Genomic DNA, 25445 nt, shown 5'->3' with positions numbered 1-25445 from the left:
TGACAAAGGCGTCAGTGTGAATGAAGCGCCTCTTATCAGAGTAGTTGACGCTTCTGAAACGTGATCAGTGCTGGGTGCTTGAAGTCATTGATGAGCACAGAAAGAGACGAGATCACACTCACCTGGTCGTCGTGATTGTTGGCCAGCGCGAGCAGGGTGACGGGGCTCCCCGGGGTGCTGCTGTCGGTCACCGGCGGCATGTGTCCGTTGCGCATGACGGGCACCGTGCCCAGGGCTTGGCCCGGGTAAGGGTGGGCCTGGCTGCCGAGTTTGCTTCCTAAAGTTAAATACTGTTTGACCTGCTGGGTCTGGTGGAGGTGATACTTGGAGTTCTCCAGATGGCTTTGGACCTGTGGAGGACGAGACGAGTTTGTTCATGTCGAGTTAGTGGATAAATAAATCGCTTTTTTCCCTCCAAAACTGGTCGAGCATCAGACATGCATTATTATGCGCTTGTTTTTCTCAATCTAAGCATACCGCCGAAGGACCTTCGGACTGCGTAACAACTTTCAGAGAGCGGAACCGTTCAATCGAACTCAACAGCTGACAAAATTAAACCAAGGAGCAAAAACACGACCTTACGTTAAAAAGTGTTTTTGCGTTAGAAAGTCCTTACGTTAGAAACCCGAGCGCCGTCTCTCATCCTGTAGAAACTACAGTCAGTTAAATGTGGCATTCTGGATCTCCTTGTTCGTCCGTTCCCGGTCGAGACCTTTTAGTTGGGATCCCAGGAACTCAATGCTCTAATCTGGCCTTTAGCTTTCTCTTCAACCCGAGGGCCACCAGATTACTGATGTGACCGGTGTGATGACTGCAGGACTGGTGTCTTTTCCCTATATCACTAATGCTGTGGGACCGCCCAGTTGCGTTTGCGTGAAGTGGCCAATCGCAGACTTCCTTCTCCTGCCACTTCTGCTTCAGGGGGCCGGAGACAAACACCGCTTGTTTCCAAATGACCCAGAGGCCCGTCTTTGGACAAAACTCACTAGTCAACATTGTTTTCTATGTGGTCTCAAAAACTAACTGTCGTGACCGGTCGCTTCTCCAATTTTAGCCTACGATGTAGCGTAAAGCTGAAAATAGGACGGGGGCGCTCATTTGGGGTGACAGAGGCTGTCCCCGATAGCCATTATCGTGTTATTGTATAAGCTCACAAAAGCACGACTGTTAAAGTACGGTCGAAGTATTTTTGGAACAATCCAAAGTGAACTTTTAATGACCGATGGCTAAAACGGCCAGTTGCATGAACAAATGTTAAATGAACAGGCCTGGGATAGTTGAGAAATCTTTCATCATTTGCTCACTCTCGTGTTATTCCAAACCTGTATGACTTTCTTTCTTCTGCAAAACACGAAAGAAGATACTTTGAAGAATGTCGGTAACCAAACAACATTGATTTCCATTGTATGGACACAAAACCACAGAGACGTTTCTCAAAATATCTTCTTTTGTGGTTCACAGAAGAATCAGAAACATGTTTCGAATGACATGAGGGTGAATAAATGGTCCAATTTCCAACTACCCCCTCAATTCAACTTGCTGGATAAATCTGAAACGGAGGACGCTTGGGTTAAACTCGTCCTTCAGCTCTCGAGAGGAAAATATTATCTAAAAAGGCAAGGACCAAATCGGATCTTCTCTGCCCCTCTGACTCCGTCTTCAACAGCTCAGCGGAGGTCTGTCTGTGTTTATCAGCCTTTGCAAAGCTCTTTTCATTACACACGCTGCATTCGGCCTCAAAAGAGACCCAGAGTGTAACTTCCCTCTCATCCCTGGCAAAGGTGAAAGAAGTCATTGTGTGTCTGAGACCTCGGCTCTGTGGAAGGGATGTCTTATGCTGCCCGCTGCTGGTTTTGTTTGATGGGCATGTTCTGACACCCCATTCACCGCTGTAAAGTCAGGAGATACGACTATTAACTCATTACATGTTTTTATTCAATTCAAGCGAAATGGTTTTGGGTGATGCATCGCTGTTGATAACAGGCATGCGTGCAAAGATGTGTATAGAGATTTATGGGAAGTAACAGGTCAGTTAAGGCAGTATAGTCGATAAACATTTAAAGGGATAGTTCACCCAAAAATGAAAATTCTGTCACGAATTGCTCAACCAGTATAAATGTATTTGTTCTGTTGAGAAAGATATTTGAAAGAATGTTCGCAACTAACATATCTGGGGCACCATTGACTACCATTCAAATGGTTTGTTTTCATAAATTCAACACAAGACAAAATAAAATAAAATAAAATGACACAAGATTTGCCTCTGTAATGGTTGCTAATATTCTTCGAAATATTTTCCTATGTGTTCAAACAAAGAAAGACATTTGTACAGGTTTGGAACAACCTGAGCGTAATTCATTACAAATGTTTTAGCATTCAAATTTTTACACATTATTTTAGCATGCAGATTGAGTTTATAACGTCAACACATTTAATGGTATTCCGAATATGCAGTCCGGCACCCCCTAGTGTAGAAAATACACTTCTTCATTCATAAACTGACTCCCAAAACTAGACAAAGAGATTGTCTGCATACACTATCTACAAAAACTAAACATTTTTCAGAAACTGTATAACTTAAAAATGTCCTTTTAAGCCACTTCATGTGTTATAGAGCAACTAAATTAACAGCATCCAAAAATTCAATTGAGTGATTTAAAGTACAACAGAACATTTTAAAACATTTAGGAAAGAAAGAAAATATTCAAGGTAAAGTGTAATAACATGGCTCATCTCATCGAACTTCGTCACGTAATTGCACAAAATGTATTTGCACTATAAAAAGAACGGAAGAATTCTTCGAACTGAAACAAGAACTACAATGCAAGTTATTCACAGTTGCAAGATTAGATGAACGTTTTGAGAAAATATATTTCCTTTACCTTAATGTGGCCTGTACTGTGTGCTTTGTGCCTGGGAAACCTGAATGGAGCGAGGTGTAATCTGTTGAGCTTTACGGTGATGTTGCCTAATTTCGTTTCAGCATTTGTCAAGTTCTAGTTTCACTTCATAAAAATCTGAGTTTTGAAACACCAGGGAGGGGGGGTCCATTTTTACAGACTTTAGAAATTATGGACAAAACCTTCAACGCCCACAAGATAAGTCATGGCACAGTCACAGCTGATCAAAAAGTCAAACTGTGTGTTTTTGCTGCAGTCTTAAACTATGTGACGCGTTTAAAAGAAATGATATATCGAATATTCCTCCTTAGGATCAGTGCTGTTAGACCACAACGCTTTCTAAAGGGAAGAGGAAGTAAACACACGCAAGAATCTAATTCAAACGTTGTTCCCTATCCAAGAAGACAGATTTTCTATTGGGATTTTTGGATTTGATGCTATTGTTGCCAAATCTTAAAAATGTCTCGTATATCTTTTAGCAGGTGTTTGTATCCAAGGTGGCTTGCATTGAACTCATCACTTTGCCATGGCAAGTAAAGCTATGGATTTTCTTGATAAAAATCATTTTATGGGTTCAGGGTTACAGCAACACAATCTAAAGCGCAGATACAGCTTCGCTCTCAATGCTCAGGACTGTTTAAAGCGCTGTTTCTTTACGAAGTTAAAACACAATCTGAAATGAAACACTCGTATAGCAACATGACCATCAACGCCTCTCTCTGCAGCTACGTACCGGCATCAGTTGGATCTCAGTGAGCGAGACGACTTTTACCAAACAGCACCGGCTCATGGTCCAGTTACAGGCCTTCCCGTTCGGTCAGCAGGTACAACAAGCGCTCCGAGCTCTCCGCCTTCACAACACAAGCCACGAGCGCTGGAATCGTGTTTGCAACCCGGCTGGAATAGCAGAAGGATAAGTGTGTGTGTGTTTGTGGCTTTCCTGAGCTGTGTGTGCAGAATCGCAAGCACCGGAGAGGAAGGCATGACACATCGGCCTGCTCAGCTACACGGCTTCCTCTGAAAGGGATCGTTCGGGGTCTAGCGGTCGGTCAAAAGCCTGACTGAGGCAGAATTTCAGGTGCTTGACAGACTGAGCGGAACGGAGGATGATGCTTGTTATTTGTTCTTGGTTATTTCCTGCCTGACCATCTTTACGGGCTTATTCAGCAAATTCCGCCGATAGCTTATCTCGTTAACACACGCGCGCGCACTGAATAAATCAAAGTAAGTGCAGTAGACGCTGTGTGGTGTTGCGCACAAAAGCCTCTCTGTCTTTGGGGAAGGACGTTGTATGCAGTGTTTTCTATTCTGCTATTTGTCCAGCAGGATCGTTTTTGTATTGCATCATGGAGATGTTTTTCCCTTCCCACACTGTGCAGCTTGTGTTCGACGGTCCTCGCATATTTCAAATGTGCCGTTCTGCTAGTAAAACCCAAATTCTGTGCAAAAAAAAAAAAAAGGGGTTTATGGGACTGGTGTACGGAAACAAATCGGTCAATGATCGGGAGATGATTGTGAAACCAGGATTTCTAAAGCTTGAGAATCTGCAGCTAAACCTTTGTGAAAGCATAAGGATGCTTTGAAAACATGGCTAAAGAATCTGAACGATCCTCATCTTCCTGTTGCCTTGTTTCCTGTTTCAAAGGAAATGCTGAGGAAAGTGTCTGGTAATGGACCACAGAACCTGTGTTTGCTGGTGTTTATAGATAGTGTTTGTGTATTTACGTGTCCTGCTTGGCCATTTTTCCGTGCTCTCACCGGGCCCGGTCCCAATTCTCACCTTTGTTAGTCGCACACACAGTATGTATAAAAGATGAGCTACTTCCTGTAAGAGTTGGGGCGCTTCTGAGACGAGACATCAAAGTCCAGCTCACACATCTGAGGGCTGTTTTATCCAAGTAGAAAAGGAATGCATAATAACCAGAAGCTTTAATGATTCATATATAAATTAAATATTGCACTCATTTTAACGGTGTGATACCGCAGCGGCTCCGAACCGATCTCCCCGAGCTCAGCGTCGAGTTTATCAACAAAAAGTTGATATGTTTTCAAACATATTTCAAATGAAGATTTGTTAAATACACGCAGTCATTCTGTGCTTTTTAAGACACCTTATATAAAATATCAAAACAAGCATCAGCAAGAAAATAGTATTAGATGATTTCTCGGTCCTAAAACCTTTCCAGCCATTTCAGTTTTTTTAAACATCAAACTTAAAATATGTTCCATTAAGTATGATGACCATAACGTGTCCAAATACTTTAATATTTATTATTTTTGTTGAACATTTTTCTTACATTTTGCTTAAATGCTTGTGCACAGTTACATTTTACAGTAAATCTTTGTTACATAAAAAGATGTATAGGCTGTGATGGTGCATCTTAAAGAGAGACAAATAGAGACCTCTTGTAAAGATGCGATTATGTGATTTTCGCTCTAAATCAATTATCCTCCATCAGAAGCGACAAGGCGGGCCATTCACAGATACACCTGAGAGAGATCCAACTTTACGTTTTGTTCCAGCAACCCCATGTGTGACCGTATCTATTTGCAGACGTGACGAATGCCGTTGCAGTAAATCTGAACAGATTTATTTGTCGTGAAAATGAATTTTTCCCCAATTTGAGTGTTTGGAACCATCTAACCGGATCCCTTGATCCTCCAACCCCCTGCTTTGCGCTGATCCCCTTCACAAAATGACCAAACCGTGTCACATGACGTCCGTCCGCACACCAGACGCTCTCAGAGCAAAGGCTTGTGGGTAATCTGTGGTTTTGAAAGAGCTTCTTTATCCCGGCTTGTCTAATCACCAGTTAGAAACACCTAAATGGATTTGTCTGCATTATTGCGCTTTGACTGAGGAGCGTTTGGTTATAATGACGGATTGCGTGTTCATTTCAGGGTTTCAGATTTGTAAGGACGCTTGGACAGCTAGAACACATTTTTGTTTATAGTCAGTATAGTATATAAAGCATCTTTATTAAAGCAACAGTTCACCCAAAAATGACAATTTTGCCTTATTTGCTCACCCTAAGCCGTTTTGGGTCACCATTGACTCCCATAGTAGTCTTTCGTCCTGCTGCAGGAGTCGATGCTGACCCAAAACTGGCCCAGTTACAAACTTTCATTAAAATATCTTCATTTGTTTGTAACAACTGTCTGGAGGGTGAGGAAATGATGACAATGTTTTAATTTTGCATGATCTATTCCTTTAATAATCAGTATTAATTAGCATGATTAATATTCATACTTCCATTATCAAGCACCGTAAACTGTTTATAAATACAAAAGCTGCATTGAATTGTTCAAATCTTTATTACCAACTTCTTCTTATAAGTCTAGACAGTTTTATTTTAAGAGCACCGGACCTTTCATGTCGTTGTCTGGTCTGTCTGTTGTGAGATGTGACCGTGGGATAGCCGAGCACAATCAATCCATTTTATTTCAGATGTTAGCAAAGATTGAAACGGGAGATGAAGTTAAGCCTTTAAACACCGTCGTCTTATCTGATCGAAGAAATTTACAGTAAGGGCCTAAACCTTGATTCACGAGCGCTACCGTACGCAAGATTAAAGCTATCAGCGGTTCGTCAGGTTCTGGACAATAAAGTATATTGTAGTCCAACTCATCACACATTTCCTCTCGGTTTCTGCCTTCAGCCTGGAGTTACTGTCGGGCTTTGAAATGTAAACCGCCCTACGACCTTTGGTCCAAAATAAAATCAAATGTTTGTGGCACAAAGCGCATTTGTGGGCTAAATTTGCGAATCGCCGCTCGTAAGCTTTTGTGGAGAGATACATTCATTACAGGCGAAATCTAATTGTGTCAAATGAAATAATGCAATAGCTGTTTAATGAAGACTAAGCAGAAAATTAGATCAACTTTGACCTCAGCCGAACTAATAATATGCGGTTTAAAAGATGACAAAGACAGGCTTGTTTTAACATTCTCTTCAAGTCAAGTCATTTGTGCGTGCGTGTGTGTGTGTGTGTGTGTCATTTATGTAAGTGTGTGTGTTTTATGTAAGCGTGTGTGTGTGTTGTCAGTGTGGAGCATCTACACGGGGTCCGTGTGCAAGTGTGGATGTTCACAGAGGCTCAAGTGTATGGTTTTGTGGGCCGGTTTGATTGTGTCGTAATATGATGAGTGACGGGTTAAAACAGTCATGGCACAGTGTTAAACACAGTGTGAAAGAATTCAGTCATCGACACCGTGAAGCACATACATCTTTTCACAAACACTCGCAAGCATCTGAATAGGATTCTGTCCTTATCGACATTTGAGTTACGATTGTTACCACGGGACGTCTTTCATTTTAAATACAGATTTGGGTTCTTTGTACTGTATTGTTTCTGAGTGTTAAAGTAGGTCTTGTACGATTCACATTATGTATAAAGAAAGGAATATAGTTCATTTCAATTTTACTATCATATATTCACCCCCCTGTCATTCCAAACTTGTAGGAATCTCTTCTGCAAATATTTGATAAAAACCTTGATAACCAAACAACGTTGGCCCCCGTTGACTTCCCTTATAGGGACACAAAACCACGGAGACATTTCTCAAAATATCTTTTTGTGTTCCACTGATAGAGGTATTGAATGACACACGGATGAACAAATGATGACAGTTATTTTGGGGTGAACTATCCCTTTAAGGTGAGAATCATATACCAAACACATCTATAGCATCTATTCTTTATCGAAATGTTCTTTTTTTTGTATCAAATAATTCATACCACTGTACCAAGGCCTAAATCCATAATAATGTTTAATAAAGTACAATAACTTTACACCACATAATACAGTAACATAATAATAAATACAGATTATACAGTAGGGGAGAAAATGGACATGGGGCACTTTTTTATTCCCGTTTGCACCAAACCTATCTTGTGTTATTGCTGGTAAAAAACTCTTTTTCATTTCATATTTCCATAGTCCCCAGTCCTGGTTGAAGTTCCGGTATGGTAAATTAATATGGGTGGGTTTGTTTTTGATTTGTTTGATTTTTTTCAAGATTTGTTTCTTGAACAGCGTCCCAAACAACTCGTGGTGATGAATGTGCAGTTTTCCTTTATTTTTATTCATTGCTTTCTGACCCCAAAATTCAACAGTTTTCTGCAATTTTCCATCTGGGATCCTTAAAGATTCTTTGGCCACTCGAATTCTTCTCCTCACTGTGCATTAGGATAATACAGACACACATTCTGTTTCAACATCTCCAGTCCATTGCCCTCAGCTTGGAAATGAGAATTTTTATTGTTTTAACTATTTCCTTAAAGCTACTTTCTATTTTGTGTAGCCCAACAATCTTTCAGAACTAGTCTTTGGTTTTATCCATTGTGATGAAAGATTAAGGGGATTTTGCCTTTGTGTTACTTAATATTTATTTTCCTGTGCAACAAGAAGTCACGACTGGTCAACGTCTTGTTTCTAGTCACCTTGCTGTGCTAAGAAAATGTAGATATACTTGAGAGATATTTGACTTATTTTTATTATTTTGGGGGGCTAATAATTGTGGCCAGCGCGCATTACAGAAAAACATGTATTTCATACTGTGATATTCCCCTCACTTTCCGTTGTTTTACTTCAATGAAACATTGGATTGTTGTGATTAAAAAAAAGAGCAAAAGAAGAAACAACACAGGTTTCTTTTTACTGCGTTCTTTGCTTATATTTACCAATGGGGCTAATATTTTTCTCCCCAACTGTATATGTATATATATACAGTATTACATTATGTAGTTATGCAAAGTCTGTTTTTAGATGTCATTGGGCTGTTCTTAAACTCGATTATATCAGGTGAAACGGATCTTCACGGCCATCTGCCAGCTGCTGGAAACAAAGGTTTATTCACAGAAACGATAAATATCAGCTTGTGTACAGCGCTGCACGTGAGCATTCCAGAAGGGTGAACCTGAACTATTCACAACCCTTCTTCCTTTGATATTCCTCCTGTCCATTACCACTTAATCCAATCAAGTATAACATCCAGACATTATGTAAAGATTAAGACACTTTTTAAATTGAATCAATGTCTTTTTCTTCCACAGATCTAACTTTCCACGGCTCTAATAGATTAATCAGCAAAGCCTGAGTTTAATTTGTTCGTAGAATAGAAGAGACTGAGGTACAAAGTGTCCAATGTGTCGGCTGCTCGTGTTAAGAACTGAATAAAAGGTCTGATTGGATCCTCTGGACGAACCTATAGATTCAGTTTGTTGAAATGATTTTTAATTCGTGGCTTAAAAATGCATTATGTTGGGGTAAATGTGGAATTAGTCATGAACATCATAAGAAACTATTGTGACGACTATGACAGGTGCATATTCTATAGAGGCCTCAAAAAGTAACCAGAGTTATTATAGTTTTGCTTTCAGCTTTTAATAATATTTTAGCTTTTATTTTTATTATTTCAGTTTTTATGTTAGCGTTAGTTTAATTTTGTCATGTGCGTTTGTCACTTTATTATTTATCTGTTTATTTTTTATGTTGCTATAAGATGAATTTGTTTTACTTTTCGTTTAGTTTTAGTGCCTCAACTTCCTGGGGCATTATTTTCATTTATAACTTTTGCATACGTTTAAAAAAACTTTATGATTTCAATAAACAAAAATGTTTTAATTGTCTGTTTTAGTAAACTACAATAACCTTTGGAGTAAATTGCATTTAAAAAAAGTATTTTTCTTTAGATTTGCAAACAGATCACAGTTTCTGAGACGATGTCTTAAAGGAACAGTTCACCCAAAAAAACAAATTGTCTTCGTTTACTCGCATCTCTAGTTGTTCCAAATCTGTATAAATGTCTTTGTTCTGATGAACACAGAGAAAGATATTTGGAAGAATGCTTGTAACCAAACAGTTCTTGGCCACCATTGACTCCCATAGTAGGAAAAATTACTTTATAAATGTCTTTGTTCTGTTGAACACAAAAGAAGATATTTTAAAGAATGTAGGAAAGCAAACCGTTCTGGAGCACTTTTGAGTACAATTGTGATTTCTCCTACTGTGGTAGTCAATGGTGGCCAAGAGCAAAGAAATGTATACAGATTTGGAACAACTCGAGGGTGAGTAAATGATGACAGCATTTTTATTTTTTGGATGAACTGTCCCTTTAAGACATTTATTGTGTATGTATATAGTTCGTTTACTCGCCTACATAAATACTTTTCGAAACATTTCAAGGGCTACTGTACTTACAAATCAGTTTGAAAACAATGAAATTCATGATGTCTACTCGTGATTCATGATATTTTTATGCCAGGTCACTAAGGCTAAGCAAGAATTTGTTTCTCGTTTTTTCCTCTTTTTTACATTGTCATTGGAAAGTTTCACATCCTCAAATGTCTTTTAAATTCCTATAAACCAACTTAAAGGGAGTAAATGGCTGTCAGGTGGTGAAAATGAATCACGGTTATGACGAACAATAACACAATCAGTTGGAGGGAATCCCACGTTCTTGAGCGGCCTTCGCCTTTTCTTTCTCATCTCTCTTCTCTCTCGGCCGAGGACTTTGGTGACGCTAACGCGAGCTGATGCTGCTTCTTTCATCACGGCAGGGTTCTCTTCAGACCAAAGACTTGACTTAAGACCTATTAGGTAATGAAGTATCTGATGTGGCACACCCAGGTATGAGAAACCCAACAAAGTCTCAGCAGTAGGACCCCAGCTGAGGGTACGAGCAGATTTGGAGAGAGCTGGTTTGTAAAGATCTGTATTTGAGCTGTTTTACAGCATCACATGCTGGCAGCTTAAACATGTAGGTGTGGAAATGGAGTTTAGGTGGTTTTGTGGGGGGGAGCGAGGATAACCGCACGTAATACGCGAGGATACGAGGTCTTTGACATCCTATTTAACAGCGCAGGCGGCTATTGACCAGAGTAAACGCTCATGCTTTTGTTTACACGCACAGCCACGGAAAACATTAAGAGACCATTTCAAAATTATTTTCAGTTTTTCAGAATTTACTATGTATAGATATGCCAGTTAGGTAAAATGATCTCATTTGTTTCGTTGTGTGAACTTCTAACAATATTTCTCCCAAATGTCAAATAAAGATATTGTTTCTATTTGCATTTATTTGCAGAAAATGAAAACTGGAGAAACGGGTGAAAATAGCAGAAAAGATGCTCTGTGTTTTTTCAGACCCAACACTCCCACAGCGACACAACAGTAATATTTCTACATGTATTTAAGACGAGTTCAAAAATGATTAACACCCAACAGTATTGTGAAAGACTGACAGCATGACTTTCTCACTCCTGAGGTTTGATTTTGTTGGACTGAAATGGACACAATACATCTAGAAACGATGATTAAAGGAACATTTAGGATGATCTCTTCATTTTTTTCGCAGCTGTAGATAGCCGTCCATAAATCAGTTTGTCTGTTGATTTCCTCTGCTAGAAAATATTTTAATGTTGATCTAATTTAAGAAAAAGTGATTTTTCATCATTTTGTCATATTTTTCAGTTTGGCAGTGCATTTGTTTATATCCCAAACACATTTTTATTCTGAAACTACACATGGTCTTTATCTGGCCGGCGTTTAATACATTAGTGGATCGTTTATGTTGTGAGGCTGTTAGTGGAAAATATGAAGCGTATAATGACCTGTCAGTACAACACTGATGATACAATTATGAGAATTAAATTAGCCGGCTTGAATGTACTTTGTCAAATGTAGCATCTTACTGACACGTTACACGCGATGCATCATACGGCCGTTTTGTAATGGGATTGTTGATTACGGATTCATTTGATGCAATGGGGAAGGTTTGACGTGTATGTTTAGATGAGAAAGCGCTCAGATTAGCATTAGGCATTACGTTGACTACTGTCACAAAATTACAATTTCAGTCCTGCAGTTTTGCTTTTTGTCTTGTTCACACACACGCACGCACAAATCTTTAAATGGTGAGATAAAAGTGCACAAGCAAAGCAAAGCATCAATGCAATCTCAGACGAACTAAATGGTTTGTAATTCCAATGCAGTATATAAACACCAAACTGATTTACCTGACCGTACCAGTTGTATTCCAGCATTCTGATGCTGCCAAAATCCCACTCCAATCGCACACTTTTGCTTTCTTTCCTCCGGCGCAACAGTGCCGTTCGTTACATGTACGGGCACCTCTAAGCCATCGCGAGCCACGCAGCTCTGTTGAAGTTTAGCAGTCCTAATCTTACAACCTGTTGATAATGAACCTGAACCCATTATTTTGAGTCAATGAATTGAAAGAAATGGGGCAAGGAATGAAAGCCACAGGGCCAATTACAAACGCTCTTTGATGTTTGATTCCCCCCTCCCTGACTCGCTCGGTTCGGCACATTTTGGCTCCGTTCTCCATTTTTCATTAATTATTTTTCTCGGGGTCAGAGGTCAGCCGGCTAACTGTGCAGACGGGCAAGCTTTGAGAATGCCAACCATTCTACCAAAACCTGACCCACTCTCTAGCTGTGCTCAGCCACCTTGTATTATGCCAATTAATCCAATTCTGTGATCTTTCTATGTTTCCCCTTTTGTGATTTATAATCTGTGTAAGTAAGAGTTGGTGAGGGGATCAAATGGAGCGAAAGCTTTACACTGAAATAATGCTGACGCTTCATCCAGGATCTGAATTCTGTCTATCTCTCCTTTCCTAAAGATAAAGAGAGCTGTCCTCTGGCTCCGCTGGACAGATTAGGCAATGACGTAGGCAAATTGGTCTATCCAAATGGATTTATTTACCGAAACAAAGCGTGTCGGGTGCCAGAGCTTTGCGCAGAAACCCCGTTCACTCGCACCTCAGTGACTTTCACAAGGATTTCGAAAACAACAGAAACGTTATTGTAGAGATGAACTCTCCTCAATAGGAGGGGTGGCGTAATCCGAATGAGATTAGGGAACGCCATGCGACTAATGACGTATTTCTCAGATCTTCATTGACGTTTATCTGACTTCCTGAAAGGATGCTTTGGATGTCCCTGATAGTTAACACTGTCCCTGACCTGCTTTTGATGGACACGTATGCCAAGCGCTTTAGTTTTGATTTCTTTTATATTTCACAATTCATGTTTATTTCGAAAGAAATTCAAATGACGTCTGTTGTAGGATTATTGTGATTAGTTTTATTGACGCGCTGTGTTTGTGTTCCAGTAATGAGGATCTAATGAGAATCATCATTGAGACCAATGAGATATACTACAACGCATCCATTGCGGTAATGAGATCTGGTCAAAATTTACTTGGTTGTCATAATGTCACAAAATGAAACATGATAATGGTTCTTTAGTATGCGTCGGTTTCTTTTTGTGTGAGATATAGATTAAATTGTAGAGTAAATTGTATATATACTGTATTACTTATAGGTTATTATGAAATGGGACCAGGGCTATATACATTTGTTTTTTAATATTTTTCTTTTTTATAATATACCCAAGGCCAAGTTACTAAGGACGCACCATAGCCGAAATACATACGGTGTACCATTGCTTTCAGCTTGTTGTTCTCACACCCAAAGGTCCCTTCACTTGAATGACAAAGACGTGTCAAAGTCACTCTTCATGGTGCATTTTATCCCGACTAGCAAGATGTTCCTCTGTATTGAACATCTAAGAGCAACATGTCCAAAGAGACGCCAGTGATGCTGAGATGTAGGCCTGAGGGAGTTAGTTAGGGTCTCTGGTGATACACCACATTAAGAGCCACTGTGGCCCTGTTTGATATACGTCTTATCATCAGACGGCGAAAACGGCTCACTTTGATCAGAGGCCAAAGGTCAGTCGGCACAGACAAGGCAGCATCTTTAAAGACGAGACGAGTTTAGCGGCTCTGGTTTTGAGTTTCTTCAAACGCTTCATACAATCAAAGAAGGTCTGGTCGGGGAATTACCTCCCACATTATTGTATGTATTTACTAAAAACTAAAACATGTTGGTGTAGGCGTACTGTATATAATTGTTATAATAGTAGTTCATTTAATGGTTAGCATTTAAAAAAATCAATATTTATTCATTTTATATTTATTTATTTAATTATATTTAATTTATAAAGACTGCAACAACGTAAACAAATATTATGTGGCCCAAACTTAACTTCCGGTAGACCTTCGCAATGAATCAATAACTGTTGAGTACTTTAAATTTAATTGAATACAATTAATATACAATAAAATATGAATATAAATTAAGTATAAAATAAATGGTTATATTATAACCAAACACAGACCGGAAGTTAGCTTCACGCAGGCGTATGTGTCTGACAAAACGTCTATTTATTTACAGTAAGTAGCTTTGGATAAAAGCTTGGATAATCCACGGCTAGTCGTGCATTAATAAAGCAATAAGCCCCGCGGAGCAGTGGGTTACAGTGCATTTTATAACAGCTAAAGACGTTGTGGCACGATGCGAAGCGGAGTCATTATAACCCCCTTAGCTGTTATAAAACGCACTGTAACCCACTGCTTCACGGGGCTTATTGCTTTTATAAAACGCTTATTCCATATGCTTAGCAAGGTTTCGTAAAATAAAGTAAATAAAATGATATTTAGGCTATGTGGTGCATATTTAACCTTACCACTAGCGCTAAAAACCTTTCAAATACTGACAAATTGTTTACATTTAAAAGTTTAATATTTATAAAAAGTATATTATCGTAGCAGCTCTGCTGTTTTTGTTGTGCTTTAAAACAGAAAACATTTACTCATTCGCTCATAACCAAAACGAAGCATAGTTTTACTGTACTGTCAAATTATTAAGAATAAAACTGCAACGATAAGACTTTCACTAATCAACGTAATCCCTGCAAACCCAAAGTCCCCAGAAGGGCCCTGAGGCCAGACCAGACCCCACAGGAGCCTCGGGGCACGGCGATATTCTCCACCGTTGAGTCTTAAAGCCCACACTAGCATATATTCCACATGAACCTTTCTCTTTGAATCCTATTAGCGTCTGAACTTGGTTTAACTGAAAAAGTCTGCCGACTTCGCTCGATTAGGTCTAAAAGGATTACAGGGGCTTGTATGGGCCGGACTGTTTAAATAAGACAGGAATTTTGGCAGACACCTGGAGAATATGTGGGATAGTTGCCATCTTTGTCGTCAAAGTGAATAACGGCTTCGGTTCTGGACTTGTTTGTTGCCAGATGTGTTCTGGTGGGACACGCGGCAGGTCTTACCAGGTTTCCCGTTTGACTCGTGCCAGTGCCGTAATGTTATTAAGTCGAAGCAGTTCCAGAAGGGAATGTCATTTCCATTAACAATTCACCTTTGTGGGATAATGCCAAGTAATGTAATCTGTGCTTTTGGTTTAATAGCTAAATCAGGATTCAACGGACATATTTTATTTATGGGCCAAAACGCAAATCGGCCGTCATGATTATGATGTACACATGAATTCCTGCGAGGTCTCCATCAGTTGAATCTTAGGTTGCTGTAGCTATCAACCCGCCGAAGTCGTGGGTTCGACACCCAGAATTGCACAAATTGATGTACCCTTTAATCGCTCTTCTTTTGGGAACCCACACTGTGTCATTGGAATAAAATGCATGTCCGTCTGTTTTACACAATCTGCAAATGGAATGTATTCGTTTGACCCGACAATCATTTGTAGTCCGAATTCCTTCTTTCTTTTTTGTTTGGTCTCACTAAGACCAGAGAGAGGCATGTCTGGATCATCTGGGCAGAGAGGGTAATCCAGATAAACAGGTTTCCATTGACTTTTTACACACAATATATTGAATTTAAAAGGCCGCTGGCATAATCCTATTAGCAGGGAATGACCCTCACGGATCAAAGAGACGAACATAAGACACGCCCCCCAAGCAACAGGAGTAGTCTTTAGGACCAATCGGACCCCGGGTTCATCTGGGAGTGTTGGGCTTGATGGTTAATCAAAGTTGAGTCGGTCTACAGAGACAGGGAACAGTGTCAAAAGATTGTTGATGAACAGGCAACTACTACTGTATATGCTGCAAAGTTTCTAACGTTACAGTTTTTCTTTGGCTTCAAACTTTGAAGTGTGATTTTCTGTGAACAATCGGATGCTTTGAACAAAAACCGGTGTTTTTTCGATCGTTGCTGTCGGGTGAAAACCTTGCATCACTAACTTTAAGGAAATTGAAAAAAATGAAACGATGTGTTGATATAGTGGTTTTATATACGGCCAGACATTTGGATCGTTATTATATTTTTTAAAAATCAAGCTCAAATGCAAAGATTATTGACCAGCGAGTGTCAGACGTGTGTAAATGCATCACATCGCATTTTCATCAGTTTATTGTAGCTCTCTTTGGGATTTTATTAAAGAGAATACTTTTTGTTGGTGGAATATTTTTTTTTATGCAAAAATTGATTAATTATGGTGATATAAGTTGATACAGTGATACAGCCATATGTTGATCTGACAAAGGTTTTTGACCAGCAAAAGCTGCACTAGAGTTTACACCAACTAGTCTGCCTGTGCCAGATTACTTTACATATGTTACCCGTGGCGCGCGTAATCTTGAGAAATCCTACCCGTCGCTATTATACAGGTCTTTAGACCTTCCCACCTCCTGTCGTTGCCGTTGGTCGCAGGATGTCAGACTAAGTTCGGGTCTCGGCCAGACGGCCTGGGTGGTCTCCCTTTCAGTCTGCCATGTCCAAACCTCACCCCACACCTCCCTACTCAGTGTTCCGTAATACCTCTAACCACGAACCCCCCCAGCACACCTGCCTCTGACAGACGTTTCATAGTTGGGAGGTCGTGTAGAGACATTATTGTAAATCTTTTTTGTGTGTGTTTGTGTGCATCAGCTGTAGGCTTAAGGACAGCATGCTTTACATATTTCATATGATATATAGATGGAATCAGACAGCACGGATCACGGCTTTGTTCTTTTTAGAGTCAAAATGTACGTGTGTCTGGTTTGGTTACCGTAACACAGTTCTTGAGTATTTGTCAGCACATTACTCTCTGAAACAATACTGCTACTAAATCCACAGCGCTGAAATTCCAGACCAGTGAACCCTGAGACACAATGGACTGTTTGGGTGGTTTGTGGCGTAAATGTGCGACATTGGCATGCGTCTATAATCACATTATTGATGCAGCAGAAAGAAGGAAAATATTTGATATAACACACACACACACACACGCACACACACACACACACAACGACTTTTACACTCATTAAAAAAAGCGGTGTCTCAATAATAATTGTTTATAGAGATTTCAAAATGCTACTTAGAAATTGCATTAATCTTTTTCTGAGGATTTTTCGTGAAGACGTAACTGTTAATTTAGAAAAAAGTCTGACGGCTTTCTTACATGACGCTACTGTAGGTAACGGCGGCGTGAGATTGACCCTACCTTCCATCGGGTGCATGGCCAGGGCCGTGTGGACGGCTGCTTGCTGTAGCTGAAGCCTGCGTTTGGTTTGGTGTGCGGACACGTGGAGAACGGAGGTCCCGGGGTCCACTGATCCTGCTGGTTTGATCCATTAGTCATGATGGGAGAATGGAGTCCTGAGAACGGCTGAAACATCGCTGCTTTCCCTGTTCTGGATGCTGAAAACACAACATCAGAAATTGGGTAATGTGAAACTGCATTGTCCACTCTTACGCATTCACTTTTATTTGGTATAACGTAAAAAACACATGATAAATCGTATAATTCCCAGTTTCAATCATCTGCTATGAAAAGGCTCGTTTTAGCATCATTTTTACATGATTTAATAAAATGTCCTTCGTTTTTATACTTTATTCTCTTACGACTTCAATTCCTTTGTGATCTTTTCTTTTTTTGCAGCGAACTGGCCTGTTAATCTTCCGTGCTGGTTCTGTTCTAAATCACAGCTGGTCCTGATGAGAGGACTTTGTTCATGACTGCAGCATGACCGTTGCCGATGGCGACAGATGCCGCTCAGCCTCTGACATAATGGGCTCATGGAAACATGTCTTAGCTAGACAGGAAGTGGTTTGGGCCATCTTTTCTGAGCGATGAAGAGCAAATGAACCTGACGATGGTTCAGGGCCCAGTGGAGGGAGAATGGGAGAGATTAGGCCAGAAGCCGGAGCTACGGAAGAAGCGAGCGGTCAAACCAGACCCAGGCCACATCCCGTCTACCCCGATGTCTACGCATTTCAGTGGCGTTCTTTTTGTACTACATGTTGCGAGCAATATTTTTCTCTCTTTTTGTTTTACTTCATCATAATGCAGTCATTTCAAATGTCCAATATCTTACGAGTATGTGGCGTTAGGATCTTATTCCCTAGGACAAGTCGTCGATACTACGATGGTCTCGCACACTCAGAGGAACCCTGCTGAGAGCCAGACAGCACTGTGAAAGAAAAGAGCGGCATTATAAAATGAACAGAAGGTTGAGAGGAACATAATTGGCAAGTCTTCCCGCACCTCTCTACTTCCATGCACGGTGCAAGCGATGTTAAATTCTCTCTCTCTCCCTCCTCATTATTTCTCATTTCCTGTCAGCATCGCAGAACAGTGCTGCCGTTGAACGTCCAATCCCAGACACCAGTCAGATTTGGAGACGGTCCGAAATGCTGCTAAAATAAATGTTCCCGTCCATCGGTCAGCATTCCAGAGACCGAGCTGGTTTTAGCTTCCTTTATTCGAGACAATCGTCTCTGCGCTTCCCTTGGGTCCGGGTCCACACTGGGCCACTATTTCTCGTCATTATGGGCTGAGTAAGTATCTCTCCCAAACAACAGGGCCATTTTACAGAGTTAATACCATAATGAAGCCAAATAATGACACTAAACCAGGGCTTTTGTCGCGGGCTGCAGTAACGGCACTGTTTGACACATTCAGAGGTGAAAAATCCCAAGCCATTTTCCAATTTACACAGCAGTAAAAGCCTACATTCAGAGAGGGATGCAAGGGGCATGCTGGCAAACGGGTTTTGTGCCGCGCCGCAACCTGCTGCATTTGACAATCTTGTCATGTCTTTGACATTTTCATTAAAAACTTTCTTGAGCGAGCAAGCATCGTTATAGCCTAATCGTTTATCTTTGTTGCTACTTTAGCTCATTTTTGTTCGTGTTGCCCAAACTGTGCCGTTTCTAGGGATGTGCTTTTACTTTTCCAAGCCGTTAGCCTTTTTTTTACAACAGCGCCCAGAGAACTTCTTAAAGGGACAGTTCACCTAAAAATGAAAGGGATTTATTTAGCCTCAAGTTGTTCCAAACTTGTGTACGTTTCATTGTTCTCCTGAGCACAAAGAAAGACATTTCAAAGATGTTTGACGGTGACAGAATTTTCACTTTTGGCTGAGCTGTTCCTTACGGCAACAGGTTTTGCCTTCACACACAACTTACATTTTCTTCTGAACATCTCGCTTGCAAAAGAGATATTTTTGGACGCATAGAGGGGCTCGACGCGGTCGACTTTAACTAGTGATTTACAGTGTATGGTAAAAGCCTTCAGGCTCACGGTTCTCGCAGGAACGGTTAGCTTCTCGTGTAGGTAGACACAAAGGAAGTATAGAAGCGTAGCCTCAGGTCAAATGGACCTCAGTATTGCGAGACCTCACAGGAGCTCTGCTCTTGTTAAAAGTCTGAAGGAAGGCTTGGAGTGTGTGTGTGTGATACGAACGGTGTGTGTCTGCGGGAGATCTCAGAGGATGCGTTTCAGTCTGATGAGCTCTTCGTGCCTCCCCCGGGCCTCATTAAAGACACTGCCCTGTGTGGAGTTTTGCTTCTCCATCGGCGGGCGGCCCGAGAGACAAAACGCTGGTTTTCTCCTCCTTTCTCGTGTTGTCTCTCAGACGTCTTTGTTGCGGGTCTTTCAAGTAGAAGCACCTATTTATTTGCTCTTTTCACAGCCGATTCTTGGCTTTCTGTGCTCACTGGCCCTCATGTGGGGATGAGCGGGGCCGCCGTGGCTCTCCCTGTGCTCATCCCTGAGTCGATGAGCCCAAACAATGGATCAAATCTGCAACACATCTTGATGTACGTGTCCGTATCATATTTGTCGTAATGTATGTGATAAAATGTTAAACTTGCAGCGTTCACGGAAGCATTTGGCCTCCCCAAGAGCAAACGATTCTTGGTTACTTGGTTTTTACTTTTCAACCCGTTCGTCTTTTGCACTTCTTTAGGGAACAGGCACACAAAGAGAGAGAGAGAGAGAGAGAGAGAGAGAGAGAGAGAAGCTTTTGTTTGCTGTTTTTAAGAGGACAGTGGCCAGACGGGCACAGAGAGCCGCGGTCAAACACAAGAGCCACGGGCAGAGGATTCAATGTCATCTCTGATTGGCCAAGGTTGAGCCGTGCCTCACCTTTCCTTGATCCCCTCGGCTGTCACTGATTGGACGAGGTGAGCCGAGCCTCACTCGTGTCTGAACCTCGTCTCGGATGAGATGTTGGTTCTGTGATGTGAGGGTCTGGCAGACGCGGGGCAGGCAGGGTAAGAACGCTCGGTTTCGAGGGCTCTCAAACATCACTCGGCGTGGAGAGATCCTTCATCACTCCGCCGGGATGAGAGCACTACTGTGGAGAGTTTTGAAACCCGCCTCTCCTCGAGGAGGCAATTCAGTCGTCCTCCCTGTGATTAAACAATATGAAGTCTGGAATGCAAATTCTGAGATCCTCAACCGCTGCCCTTTATGAACTTCTCTGGGCCGGACGAGTTTATTACACTCGAATGGAGGAGACGAACCAGAGGAAAGCAGTTTCAAAGTGCAGTTCATCAGCTGACCACAAGAGGTCGTGTTTAGACTGAATAGTATGTGCTTGAAACTTCTGGTTTGAGCTAAACATCGTTTGAAGAGGCAAACGTTTTGGTTAGTACTTGACATCTACATGTTCAGCCAGCCTTATGAATAAATCTTCTTTTATAATAAATGTTAGATTATTATGAGGAGCGACCGTCGTCCAGTCAAAAGGGATGTTTTGGCAAACAAGCAAAATTCCATTTCTTTTATGCAAATCTGTTGTCATGTTTTATTGGTAGTAAGACGGAATAAAAAACGATATGATGTATATTACGTAAAATGTTTGATGTCCTGATCAATTGTCTTGCTTGAATGCACTTTTAATCTCAGCATCCTACATCTCTTCACACCTCTTGTGTCATTCCTCAAACAGGGCCGTGATCTTGTGACTGACCTTTAAGCGGTGGGCGATCTTCGGATATTGAGCAACGGCAGTCTTATGAATCACGGCTGAATCAGAGGTGAACGCGGCACGCTGGCTTTCCTTTCTGAGCACACGGCACTGTACTTCCTCTGAACACAAGCGCACGTCGCTCTCTCTCTGTCTTCTGCACACATCTCTCATCAGTTCTGTGGCATTCAAGGGGGTTGTGATAGGGGTCATATCATTTTTTTCTGGGGTAGACTTATAACATTAGACGAGGTTTGGGTGACCAAAAATCTCTAACGCTTAAAGGGACAGTTCACCCAAAAATGAAAATTCTGTCATCATTTACTCACCCCCTCTTGTTTCAGACTTGCATAAATGACTTTGTTCTGCTGGACACAAAAGAAGATATTTAGAAGAATGTTAGCAATTTTCAGTTCTGGGACATCAACCACTACCATAGTAGGAGTAATTAAATGGTAGGTAAAGGTGCCCCAGAACTGTTTGCTTTTCTAGATTCTTTCAAATATCTCATTTTGCGTTCGACAGAACAAAAAACACGATATTTTTTCAATATTTTGACTGTGTATACGGGTTTGAAACGACCCGAGGGCGAGAAACGATGACAGAATTTAACATTTTGGGTGAACTGTCCCTTTAAACCAACTGCTTTTGTTAATGTGGCTTTACGAATTGTGTAAATCACTAAATGATTCACGTTGAAATATGACTCACAAACTGTTGCGGTCAGACTAAAGTTTAAGAAAAAAGTAACATTGTTTTTAAAATACATTGATTCATAAATGTAATATGTAATAATAAACATATTTACTTAAAGACAGTTTCAGCGGCAACAACATAAACAAACGTTATGTGGCACTTCTAACTGTTGAAACTAACTGTTGAGTCGTTTTAATTTCATATAATACAATTAATATACAATAAAATCTTAAAACAAATGAAATATATTATAACCAAACAGATTCGCAGTTTCAGGTAGTTTACTGTAAATTGTTCAAGATAAAAGTCATTTTTGGATCCATATTTGTAAAAGAATATTAATATAAACTCTCTTTGAAAGCTGACAAAAGAATGATTTAGTTGGCTAAAAAATATAATATTATAAGTGATGGCAGGTGACAGCTATTGGGTTCTTCTCTCTATCCTTCTCTCCCACACCCGCTTGAAAATCTCATTCGTCGCCGTCTGCATATTTCATCTCCAAGACGTCTTCATTATCTCATTGTCATTCATATGTCAGATGTCCTTTCCCTGTCTATTTTCACCTGGCCTCTCCTCTCCGTATCACCACACGGATGACTCTCACACCCCTGACATTGATCAACACCTGTGGATCTCACTCGTTCTCTCTACACAGATGACATGAACCTTACGGTGGGTTCCAGGCGCTGCGGCTCATCTCCGTCTTTGATATTTGCCCCATGTGGTTTTTTTGCTCTTTCCTCCCATCTGTGTTTTTACCCTCGCGGTGTCCTGAGTGGTTCTTACGAGTGACCGTTTCGAGTGCCTTTTGCTTTGTGCTATATGACGCGCGTCGTGTTTACTATCTACGTCATGACTTAAAATCTGCGTGCGTGCAAAGTCATACCGTGTGTTGTGATCGTGACAGCCGCTCATCTGCTCGATTCTGATATATTCTTTTAAAGTGAGTGCAAAACCACATCCTCAAGAGACGGGTGCAAAAATCCCATGATAGTGGCATTTCCTGAACCCATCAAACAAAATATGTAATGCGACCCAAATAGAGGAAGCTTGGTTCTTGTAGAACGTGGTGACGCCTGTTGCTGCTGCTTGTTTTGTTTGTTTCCTTTTTTGCAAAGTCATTTTGTCAGTTTCTGTAAACAAAATCTCAGCATTTCAAAAGGTGTTTCTGGAGAGCCGTTACCCCACCATTCAGAATTATAGCAAATATCAACACGATTATAACCGATGTTTGCTTGCTAGCGTACGTTGTTCATTCTTAGATTTTCTTTAGGTAACTTTGCTGCTATTCATGAACATTTAAATGAGGTTGAATCTGCTTGCACGAATGTTTTATATATTATGTTTGTATAATAACGTGTTATGTACGAAACGTGTGCGCAGTGGTTATTGCTGGCGTTTTTACATTTGAATTATTACTTTTAAGAACTCAGAATGCAAATATTTCAAGTAAACCTCTGACTTTTTACCTTGTCGGATGTATCGGAATGTAAATACTTTGTACGCCATTTAATCTCTGAGTTTATTTCTATATGTTCTATGTAATAATTTGTTCTTGTTGAATGGTTTAACAACTTGACCAATTAGATATTATATAAGGAATATGAGAGCCCGAAACCCATAATGTTCAAACAAACATAAGCGATATCAAATACAAAAACAAGAAATTTGAACCACGAGTGCTGTTTAGCGTAGCTTTGATCCTTTGTTAACATCGTTTGATCAGAAAATCAGAAAATATGGTATGGTGGAAAATCGATATGGTGTCACTGTTGATGGGACAGCAAAATCCACGTCACGCTATTATTATTAAACACTTATAGATGACATATAGACTTTAATGTAGATTATTATAGATATATCGGTGTAGATTGAGATAAATGAAATACCTGTGATTTGTGGTTTCAGGTGTGGTGTGTCATACGTCAGTCTGTGATCTCTTGTCTTTCTGTTAAAGCTCGCCAGTAAGACTCTGTCTGATATAAATCTTAATCGGTTTCCTCTTTTCTTCGTTCATCGAACCGCGTGCAAATGGGAAGTGTCAAGGCGACCTCCTTAAAAATATCTGGCATATGGAACCAAATCTTGTTACCCTGTTATTCATTTTTATGCAATGCAATGATGTAATGGAATACTGTGGGATTATTTGTTTTTTTCCCCCCATGCTTCAGATTAATGTGTTTTATATATGCGTTGTAATTGCGTTTTTATTTATTTGTATATTATTTATGATTTAAAGAAACATTTTGTTGAACAATTTACAAATGCTTTTCTGTTGTCACCTTGATACTACAAGCCTCTGTAATGTTTTTTTATTGAAACAAAGTTTGTGGGTCAGTAAAGAAATGATAGGGTTTATGTTTTGGGGGTGATTTTACAATCGTTGTAAACGATTACAATTACTTTGAAGAACCTCATAGAACAGACCAAGGTGATTGTGTGAGCTCTACTGTCAGACTTTAAAGGCATGCATTTTTTAAGATTTTTGTTTTATGTAGTCATACGTTGTTTTAATTATTTTTTATTTCCAATTATAATTTTAGTGCTTTAAACTCAGTTTGTAAACCTTTTGGTTCAATTTTTGGTTTAGTTTATTTTGTTCCAAAAAATGAACAGAACTGTCAATGAACAGAACTGTCAATGAACAGAAATGTTTTCAAAGTTGTAATCTTAGTTAAGTAAAATAACCTTGATTTGTATAAATATGAATCGGAGAAATCATTTCAACATTGACACGAGTCGTACATGCGGGATCCTGTGCTCGGCCTGGTTCTGTCTAACTTCTCCCGGGGTCAATCTCATGTGTGCTGTCTGAAGATGAGCATAGTCTAACGGTCACGAGCGCTTTGATATTAATGCAAGTTTGAGAATAGGTGGAGGGATATAAAACACAGACACGTCGTCTTCATCGCAACACTTCCTAAAGCTCTTGATAATTCTCATCTCCAGCTATTTGTGCTAGGAGAGTCAGAGATGACATTAATCAAGTCATCACATTAGAGACCAGATGAAAGGAGACCTTGTGTTTGACTTGTGCCTACATCTCATATATGTATATGTATATGTGCGTCCGTGTGCGCTTAGTCATTTTTCAAGAACAGCTGCTGTATTTGACAGGGGAACGAGAACACAAGAGGTCTCGGGGAACATCTCAGCGTTCCTTATAGCCCTTCAAACGGCGCCCTCACGTCAATCCCAGCATTCCCTTTGTCCGAAAGTTTTGCCGAGAACAAACTTACCCCACGTCTTCAAAACCCGATCGCTTTGCTTTATTCTGATCCATGTGCTCCGCGCTTCTACCCGTGTCAGTGTGCGAAGATAAAAAAGCAGAAGGGAAGGAGGGGGGTGGCGGGTGGACGGCTTACTTTTTAGATGCCAATTGTATGCGTCTCTGTGGCTGCCTCACCTGTGTTGCTTTGATCATAGCTGAGCGCGGGGTGGCGTTTGATTCCGGGGTTACTTTGACAGCTCGCCGGCTGGCAGAGGCCTCTTGGATGACTGAAGATCAGAGGAGACAGGCTGGAAAGCAGAAGTCCAGCCGAGAGAAGATCAGAAGAGGCACAACTTCAACCAGAGGTATTGTGAAGGTGCGTGATAACTTTTTCCTTTCTTTCTTTTTTACTTACTTGTGAAAACTTCCCCCCTTAGAATTTTGAATGGCACACTTAAAGGTCCGCGGGGTTTTGTCCGGCTTTGACGAAACAAATGGACGTGAAACGCCAGTGACGTTGTTTAAATGGAGCCTACTGTCCAGAAAGAGG

The 25445-nt window shown here is 40.5% G+C and overlaps 1 protein-coding gene and 2 long non-coding RNA genes across 10 annotated transcripts in view; 2 read left to right on the top strand and 1 right to left on the bottom strand.

Moving 5' to 3' along the window:
• The window catches only part of LOC130548101 (uncharacterized), a 25461-nt gene extending 8118 nt beyond the window's left edge, over nt 1-17343 (top strand). Inside the window, exon 5 of the long non-coding RNA XR_008961978.1 lies at nt 17205-17343. This is a non-coding gene — a long non-coding RNA (uncharacterized LOC130548101). The remainder of the gene's footprint in view (nt 1-17204) is intronic.
• The window catches only part of tfec (transcription factor EC), a 34456-nt gene extending 9269 nt beyond the window's left edge, over nt 1-25187 (bottom strand). Inside the window, exons 1-3 of one of the 7 annotated variants that reach the window (XM_057324588.1) lie at nt 25091-25187; nt 17232-17428; nt 123-350 (exon numbers count right to left, since the gene is read on the bottom strand). In XM_057324588.1, the coding sequence (XP_057180571.1) occupies nt 123-350; nt 17232-17405 (402 nt within the window). In that variant the 5' untranslated portion in view covers nt 17406-17428; nt 25091-25187. Of the gene's footprint in view, nt 1-122; nt 351-616; nt 784-2882; nt 2920-3633; nt 4090-11929; nt 11964-17231; nt 17429-18105; nt 18204-23573 lie in introns of those variants that run through there. The other 6 variants (XM_057324587.1, XM_057324589.1, XM_057324592.1 and 3 more) reach the window with 6 other exon arrangements.
• Nucleotides 17339-25445, top strand: LOC130548100 (uncharacterized). 2 transcript variants are annotated; one of them, XR_008961977.1, is made up of 5 exons: nt 17339-17453; nt 17670-18568; nt 20968-21055; nt 25111-25260; nt 25333-25445. It is a non-coding gene; the product is annotated as an uncharacterized LOC130548100 (long non-coding RNA). The 2 variants fall into 2 exon arrangements; XR_008961976.1 differs by having other exon boundaries at nt 17670-21055.

This window comes from Triplophysa rosa, linkage group LG24 (genome assembly GCF_024868665.1).
Source record: "Triplophysa rosa linkage group LG24, Trosa_1v2, whole genome shotgun sequence".
Classification (NCBI taxonomy): domain Eukaryota; kingdom Metazoa; phylum Chordata; class Actinopteri; order Cypriniformes; family Nemacheilidae; genus Triplophysa; species Triplophysa rosa.
The sequence above is the reverse complement of the archived record's forward strand: the minus strand, read 5'-3'. Positions and strand labels throughout refer to the sequence as shown.